Source organism: Saccopteryx bilineata, chromosome 2 (genome assembly GCF_036850765.1).
Source record: "Saccopteryx bilineata isolate mSacBil1 chromosome 2, mSacBil1_pri_phased_curated, whole genome shotgun sequence".
Lineage (NCBI taxonomy): Eukaryota > Metazoa > Chordata > Mammalia > Chiroptera > Emballonuridae > Saccopteryx > Saccopteryx bilineata.
In genome coordinates, this window is record NC_089491.1 from 21,884,308 (window position 1) to 21,893,189 (window position 8,882).

General features: G+C 43.0%; 1 protein-coding gene across 1 annotated transcript; it reads left to right on the forward strand.

Moving 5' to 3' along the window:
* Positions 1–2,489: 2,489 nt before the first annotated feature.
* On the forward strand, positions 2,490–7,147 carry LOC136322767 (allergen Fel d 4-like). Its single transcript, XM_066254669.1, has 7 exons — positions 2,490–2,612; positions 3,389–3,525; positions 3,940–4,013; positions 5,029–5,139; positions 5,463–5,564; positions 5,739–5,784; positions 7,045–7,147. The coding sequence occupies exons 1-7, from the start codon at positions 2,517–2,519 to the stop codon at positions 7,052–7,054; spliced, it is 576 nt and encodes a 191-aa protein (XP_066110766.1). The 5' UTR covers positions 2,490–2,516; the 3' UTR covers positions 7,055–7,147.
* The last annotated feature ends 1,735 nt before the right edge of the window (positions 7,148–8,882 follow it).

Here is an 8,882-nt window from a genome sequence, read left to right on the forward strand (position 1 = left end):
GCCATGGCTCAAGCGATTTGAGCAAGTTGGTCCCAGGCGCTGAAGATGTCTCTATAGCCTCCACCTCAGGTGCTAAAATGTCACGGTAGTGAGCAATGGAACGACTGAGATGGGCAGAGCCTAGCCCCCTAGTGTGCTTGAGAGTGGATCCAGGTTGGATGCTTCTGAAAGTCTGTCTCTGCTATCATGCCTCTCACATAAACAAACAAACAAACAAACAAAAAAAAAAAAAGGAAAGAAAGAAAAGAGGACACTAAGGGTTTGAGAGGTTAAATTTGTCCCCATAGGCTCAAAATGACAGAGATAGGAATGAAGCCAAAGTCTACCTGACTCCATATCCTGTGTCCCTAAGGCCTTCTTACATGTCACCTCAGCTCCCTCACCCCGTTCTCTGACTCACAATGGTCTGGAATTGGTCCTATGTGATTGAATTACTTCACGTACTTGTAGAACGAAGATTTTATTGAGTATATACAGCATTCCTCCACCTGCATTGAAGGTTATTTGAAGAAATGGATGAGATCTTCTACTTCTCCTTTTCTGTTATGGATCTATGGTACGTAGCAAGGTGTATATATATAACAATTAATCATATGTTCATTCATTGGTGTTGAATTTAGACAACAAGAAATAGAAATTAAAATGTATTCATTACCAGACACCATATTTTCAAGACATTATTTTATGCGACCTTATTCTAATCTACTCTCTTTGAATGTCTGTGAAAGAGCCTACCATCTTCGGTAGTAATGATTTTTTTGTGTTATTAAAATTAATAACACAATTTTAAATTAAAGTTTAAAATTAAAGTTGAGTGACTCACCATTTGTAGAGTAGGAGGAGGAAAGAGGTGCCCTGTGCACTAAAGACTGGACCTGGTCTGAATATAAAGACAGAGGTGCTAGGGAGCTGAGCCACCATCAGGGGGACTCACTCCAGTTACTCTAGCTGGTTCTTCTGTTGGACATAAACATTTGCATGAAACATCATCTGACAATATCTCTTCAATATCATTAAAACCATATTACTGTGTAAAACTTAATAAAAAATTTTAAGGGAAACAAAGTAGAAGTAAAAGAACTATTTAAAAACACACAAAACCATAGTAATGTGCCATCCAAAAACATGTGTCTCTCTAGGCTAAAATGAGGGACTGCTGCTTCTTTATCAAATACAGCTTCATAGTCATGCTTATCTTCACTCCTTATAGGTAAGATTTATGGATGAATCCAATGATAGTCATTTCCTGATCTCTGACAGCACCTAATTTAGAGCTTCCTTAGTTTGACCCCAAGTTCTGAGGTAATTCTTTCTAACACGCTCTGACTGGGACACCATGTTCCTCATGTTGAACATACTTCTTAGCTGCAGTAATTAACCCAGGCTTTTCAACTACAAGTATGGATATGATGGTCTTTGCTTGTAGAGTATTAACATTTTTAGGACTACACTATACCCCAGCCCGCTTCAAGCATGTGCCCCTTGAAATTCTGGGATGCAGCCAGTTTAATCAAAAATACAAGGCCTGTTTCAATATTTGCATGCGGTAGGGACAAGAACACAGGATGCCGCCAAGGATTTTGGCCCAAGCAGTGGGGAGGATAGAATTGCCTTTCCTCCAGTCAGGTGGAGGAACTGGTTTTCTGGAGAAAGACACATTTCTTCTGTAAGACATTTCATTTGTTTCTCTAGCTAGAAAACAAAATGGCAATAACCTGAAAGAGGAGAGACAGAGAGAGAGAGAGAGTCCCAACCATAGCGTAGTATATACATTTATAATATAAAGATTGTATTGAGTAGGTACAGCATTTCCACACCTTCATCGAAAGCTGCTAGAAGAAATGGATAACATCTTTTACTTCTCCTTGTCTGTTAGCGGGTCTATGGTATGTACCAAAGTAGATTTATGTACTGATTAAACATTTATTCATTCATTGTGGTTGAATTCAGAACACAAAAAATAGAAATTAAAATGTACCCATTAACAGACATTATATTTGTCAGATATTTTTTTATGACACTCTATTCTAATCTATTGTATTTGAATGTATGTAATAGGTAATGTCATCTTTGGTAGAGACAGTTTCTTTGTTTCTGAGGGTAATTAAAACAGAGACTCACCTATTTCTTCATGCCATGTGAGTGTGATCCATGGAGGGTCCACAAATGTCATTTCTCAGATCTCCATTCCTGCTGCTCACAAATGGTTTTATGTTTCACACTTAAATAGCTTCCAAATGACATTCTTTCATTACATTTTTTAATTTTTTTTTGAATGTGTGTTTTGAGTAATGTCAGATCACCAAGTAGATCTAAAAGAGATGACATTGACAGGAACAATTCTGGCCTCACACCAATGCACATAGACCATTTGTGGAGTGGGAGGAGAAAGGGGTGCCCTGGGGACTATAGACAGGACTGAGACTGAATATAAAGACAGAGGCACTGCGGAGTGGAGCCACCATCAGGGAGACTCACCCAGAGACTACAGCAGAGTCGGTGTTGTCCCTCCCAAGATGAAGCTGCTGCTGCTGTGTCTGGGGCTGACCCTGGTCTGTGCCCAGGAGGGAGGACACCATGAAGTTGTGACAAGCAACTTCGATATGTCAAAGGTAGAGTCGGGGCCCTGGCCGGTTGGCTCAGCGGTAGAGCGTCGGCCTGGCGTGCGGGGGACCCGGGTTCGATTCCCGGCCAGGGCACATAGGAGAAGCGCCCATTTGCTTCTCCACCCCCCACCCCCTCCTTCTTCTCTGTCTCTCTCTTCCCCTCCCGCAGCCAAGGCTCCATTGGAGCAAAGATAGCCCGGGCGCTGGGGATGGCTCCTTGGCCTCTGCCCCGGGCGCTAGAGTGGCTCTGGTCGCGGCAGAGCGACGCCCCGGAAGGGCAGAGCATCGCCCCCGGAGGGGCAGAGCGTCGTCCCTGGTGGGCGTGCCGGGTGGATCCCGGTCGGGCGCATGCGGGAGTCTGTCTGACTGTCTCTCCCTGTTTCCAGCTTAGAAAAATACAAAAAAAAAAACCTTAAAAAAAAAAAAAAAGGTAGAGTCGGGGGAGCATAGGGAGTCTGACTTTGGGGGTGGCTGTGGGGATACTGACGCAAGGTGGCTCCACAGGACGGGAAGAGGTTTTGACATGTTAGAAAAAGGGGTGGTTTTTAACATTGGTCTCAGACAAATTGGCCATGTAGAAAGAGAACAGTACCTGAGGACCTCCATTTTCAGTGGAGGGACAGTGGAAATAGCCTCAAATGTGGTGTCAATTGTCCTGAGTTCTCATGCTGCCTTTACATGACCACTCAGAGTCTGGCCCATCGGGCAGAGTTCATGGAGACGAGTGTCCATGAGATGCCCCGTCTTCTCGTCTCACCTAGACTTTAACTGCTTTATTGCAGGTCTCAGGGGAGTGGTATACTGTTATGTTGGCCTCAGATGTGAAGGAAAGTATAGAAGAAAATGGTAACCTGAGGATCTATGTGGAATCCATTCAGGAACTGCCCAACTCTTCCTTATTTTTAAAATATCACACTAAGTAAGTAGCCTTTAATATTTGGGGGGAAAGAATGGAAGACTGCATATGCTCTTGTACCTTTACATATGCACGTGTATGCATGCGCGTGCGCGCACACACACACACACACATACACACACACACACACCAAGACATATACACACATCACAGGCACGAACACACAGATACATGTGTATGCTTACATTGTAAGCCTGTACCCAAAATCTCAGTTATTCATCTGGCACTCTTCCATAGCTCTATGACCTGAATCTTTTCTAGACGCAAAGAGAAGAACTATTGAGAGGAATTAATTTAAATGGGGCTATAGGAGGTCTGGGGTAATTAACTGGAACCGGACACTTGAGTTACAGGTAGAATGTGAGGGAAGCACCTCCAGCATATCTCTTGGCCTTTAGCTCATCCTTTGTTTTACAGAGAAAATGGAAAATGTGTTGAAATCAATCCCATTGGTATACCAACGAAAAGGAACGGTATATATAGTTCTATCTGTAAGTATACATAAAAATGAGTCTTTGTAAATTCTATTTTAAATGGAAAGAAATTTACTAAATCCCAATAGGATCTTCATTTAGTCTTTTGAAGTTAGAGGAGGGGAGACTGTGAGACAGACTGTCTAGCACCCTGACCATGACTCACTTGGCAATCCCAGTTTAGGACCCACGCTTGAACCAAGCAAGCTATTCTTAGTGACTGAGGCGGATGCACTCATACCAACTGAACTATCCTAGGCTCCCTGGGCCAACCCTCAAATAGTCAAGCCACTATTGGTTGCAAGGGAGGAAGAAAGGGAGTAGGCAAAGTAGGAGAGGAAGAGGAACTGATGATCACTTAACATGTGTGCCTTGACCAGATATCAAACATAGGACGTCAGCACACTGGGCTGACGTTCTAATAACTTAGCCGTCTGGCAAGGTCCTTGATCTATTTAAGATCAAGGCTATTTAAGTAGTATACATCAGGTCACGAAATAGTCACTATCCTCAGGCTGGAAGAACCTTTTGTGTAAAAGCCAAGACCTAGTACATAAAGTCATTAGAATAAAATGGTTCTTTGGTCATATGTAACACCTGCAACAAAAGTAAAAGGGCACACAAAAAAAGTATGTTTTCCGAATAGCTTCTGAATCCCTGCTCGCTCTCTGATGGTTTCTGGGGGTCACTGCCACAGTGCATTGCTTGGATCAGTGTTCGGTGTATAATGTCAGTGGGAATTATGGACAGGACAGAGATACAGAGATGGCAGAGATGGTCAAGAGTAAAAGGCATTATCCTCATGGAGAATAATAGAAGGTAAGTTGCAGCTGTGGCTGAATTTTCTACCACTAGTCATCAGTGTGCCACTAGTTGTCATTCTACCCTTTGCAGGCACCTGAGGAAGCCTAGGGAGATGTAAAGGAGAACATTAGATATCACTAGATCCTGTTCTGTGAAAGAGAATGGGTAAAGAGTTTCACTTGCTTCCCATGGACCAAAGAGTTCTTAGCTGTGTCTGTTTCATTTATAGATGATGGATTCAATCTACTTCACATAGTTGAAGCAGTCTATAGTGAATATCTGATTTATTACAGCTTGAATTTCAAGAATAATAAAGTAACACAATTCATGGAGCTGTACGGTAGAGTATCTTCATGGTGACACTCACCTTGGAGGGGGTTGGAAACAAAATGTCCCTCCCATTCTTACTCTGGGACATCTGTCCTCCTCTGAAGAGAGGTGCTCACTATGGGGAACCCTACAGACTCAGTGATGGGAACATAAATCACTCTCATGCCCAAAGACATTCTAAAATGTCAAATTTAAGACCAGTTATAGCTCATCTCTAACTTCTGCTTAAGCATCAATCACTGACATCCATTTCCAATCCATATGTTCCCATGCCACCAAAAGCCTCAACGACCAACACAGAAGTCTTGGAAGTTACTATTACTATTTCTGCAGGACGAAAACCAGATTTGAGTCCAACTATCAAGAAAAGGTTTGAGGAAATTGGCCGAGAACAGGGAATTCCTAAGGAAAACATCCTGGATGTGACCAATGGCAGTAAGTTTAGCTTTCTGGTTTTCTCTCCCCAAATTCCCTTGATACTGAATGGAGCCATTTATGAAAAGAAACACCTCCAATCAGTCACCTCTGCCCTAACCTGGAAAATCCTTTGGTTTCTTGCTGTGAAGTAAATGGGTTGGCGAGTGACTGTACTCTGTTCTGCCTCTGCAGATCGCTGCCTCCACCTTCGAGGGAGTAATGATGCCCAGGGCTCCAGGTGGGTGATATCTGATGAACAGGGTGTGGCCCAGGGATCACTGCTTTCCTAACCAATAAAGGGTTATTTCCATAGAGTGCAATAAAAATAATTTGGTAAGAAGGATTGTAGGGTAATTTCAAAATTTGGAGTAGTGGTTTCTGGGTTTAGGACACATACATTCTTGGAATTTTAGAGCAAGTGACCTAAGTAATTAAAAGGAAAACAATGATGTTTATCATACCAAGTCACTGTATGAATATCCTCCTGATGAAATCTTCTCAGCAACTGATAATATCCTTAATATTGTTAAGACTGAAAATGTGAAATAGGAAAAGAACACTAGGATGTGAGTATGAAACTCAAAGACATGTCTGTGTTTTCAAGCCTCAAAGCTGTGGTGTCACCCTCCAATTTGTGGCAATAATGTTTTCTCTTGATCTCTGCACATCCTTCATCCATAACTTCTGATCTGGAAATAGCCTGACTCACCTTCCAGTTGTCCTCCACCAGGAAAATTGGTTCTGTATTTCCTCATCTGCTTCCTACTTCAGATATGTTATGGGGTTCTATTCAGATGATATATGGGGAATTCTTAGCAACTATGGCTTTTTTGGGACAACCGTATTTGGGCCATGGACCAGTTTAATGTCAGAAAATATTTTTACGGACCGGCCTTTAGGGTGGGACGGATAAATGTATCACGTGACCAAGACAAGGGTCAAGAGTGAGTCTTAGATGGATGTACCAGAGGGAATCTGGTCATTTTTAAAAAATAAAACTTCGTTCAGACTTAAATGTAAATAAAATGGAAATAATGTAAGTTATTTATTCTTTCTCTGTTGACCGGTACTAAATGGCCCATGGGCCAGTACCGGTCTGTGGCCCAGGTGTAGGGACCAACAGTGGTTAGGGACCATTGTTGTAGAATCAGCATTTAATAAAGATAGTTATAGTTAATTACATTCTTCCTCCATTTATAAAAAATTTCTCAAAAATTTTAAGTTGGACGATGGCAGACATCAGCAGTAAGTCCTTCTTAATTCATTTTTCTTTTCATAGACTGAGTTTAAGGAAGGGTATAATAGGAACAGTCAGAGAAAAGAAAAATCATTGAGTCAATGCACTCTTTCCCCATATTCTGTCTAATAACAAGTTAGAGGGCAGGTTGATGTTTATTTCTTTATCTTTTCTATGTGTAATAGAAATTCTCTTTGTCGCAATGGAACCCAGGAAGTGTTTAATGAGTGTCTTTGTTCTCTCTGTCATCTGCTTATTTAGTGCTGAGTGAATCCTTTCTCACCTGGGAGCCAGGGTCTTCATTGAATGGTCCTCATGTCATCTTGTGACAAGGTGTTTGATTTGGTTTCCATCACTCTCATCCATGAAGACTTTATCCGGCCTCTTCAGGATTTTTTTGTAATCATCTAGAAAGTCTTGTCAACTCGCTAAGAATCAAAGGTTTTCTTTAAATTTCCAACCGTCTTTACCAGACCGTGGCAAATTCTGTCATGAGTAAAATGTTCCTCTAACTGTCAATAAATGATTAGTCTTGCACTTATGGGATTATCTCTGTGTATGTGAATGTCATGGGACTGACACAGTGAATGTGGGGCTTCCTTGGCCGTGTTCCCTAATGGTCCCCTTGTTCTTCTGAGTCTTCGCTGAGTTTCAGATTTTCCCATTCCTGCAGGAACTCTCTGTCCCTGTGAGTGTTGCTTGCCCTTTACATTGCCTATTCCTTAGTGACCGTGGAAAGCAAACTCTGAGACTTGCCCCACACTTTGTACTCTCTGGGGATTCTCTCTCTCAATGGGAAATGAGAGTTAGATGCTGCTGAGGCTAAGACCAGTCACCATGTGTCAGGACCTGTCTCCACACCCTAGCTTCTCTCTATCACCCATCTCTGCCAGTCAGCATCTCATGCTTTCAGAATACCTCTTTCAGCTTCCAGGTTATATGCTGTGCACCATTTCCATGAGAGGCCAGGAAATGTGAGCAGTGATGGTCCTTAGCAACCTGTACTGGGTACCGTCAGGAGTAACCAAGGAGTTTGAAAGTTCTCACCTCTTATTTTGGGGACCTATGGGTTTGGAGAAAGTGAAGTTATGGTTCTTCTTCCACTTATAATTCTTTCCTCAAATCAGACGATTAAGAACAATGTCAGTTCCCTGGTGGTGATTCAGTAGTTTAAGCATCATCCTAGTCCACTGAGGTCAACTGTTTGATCCCTAGTCAGGGCAGGTAGGAGAAGTAATTAATATGTACACAAGAAAAAGGAACAACTAAATGAAACAACAAGTTGATGCTTCTCTTGCTCTCTCAAGCTCTCTCTCCTCAAAATCACTCAAAACAAACAATCAAACACACATAAAAAAGTGTCAAAATCACACTTTGGTGTTGGAACAGAACTACATGGGGTGGGATTTTCATGTATGAGAAACAACGCTGTCATCATGAGGATAAGATTAATGACAGAAGGCTTTCTATGTATCTGACACTCGCCATCTTACTCTGCCTCCATGTTAGAAGAATAAGTTAGCTTCGGGCTTATTTCTCCTGACTTATACACTTGGCCTGGTCTGCGGCCAAGTGACAAATAGCTATGTAGAAAGCAAACCAGTTGTGCTGGAATTGTCATTTTATATATTACCATTAATGAAACAGACAAAATATTCTAAACAAAATATGTACTCGCAAGACTGAACACATTAAGAAAACATTACCTGGCCCTGGCCGTTTGGCTCAGCGGTAGAGCTTCGGCCTGGTGTGCAGGGGGGGGAGTGTGGGGGGGGACCCAGGTTCGATTCCCGGCCAGGGCACATAGCAAAAGCGCCCATTTGTTTCTCCACCCCCACCCCCTCCTTCCTCTCTGTCTCTCTCTTCCACTCCCGCAGCCAAGGCTCCATTGGAGCAAAGATGGCCCGGGCGCTAGGGATGGCTCCTTGGCCTCTGCCCCAGGCACTAGAGTGGCTCTGGTTGTGGCAGAGCGACACCCCGGAGGGGCAGAGCATCGCCCACTGGTGGGTAGAGCGTCGCCCCTGGTGGGCGTGCCGGGTGGATCCCTGTTGGGCGCATGCGGGAGTCTGTCTGACTGTCTCTCCCCATTTCCAGCTTCA

Bases quoted from the DNA above. Each gene is read 5' to 3' on its own strand.
- LOC136322767 (XM_066254669.1), top strand. From the start codon at position 2,517: ATGAAGCTGCTGCTGCTGTGTCTGGGGCTGACCCTGGTCTGTGCCCAG. The intron at 4,014-5,028 runs GTAAGTATACAT...TTTCATTTATAG, and splicing joins CGGTATATATAGTTCTATCT to ATGATGGATTCAATCTACTT. The intron at 5,565-5,738 runs GTAAGTTTAGCT...CTGCCTCTGCAG, and splicing joins CCTGGATGTGACCAATGGCA to ATCGCTGCCTCCACCTTCGA.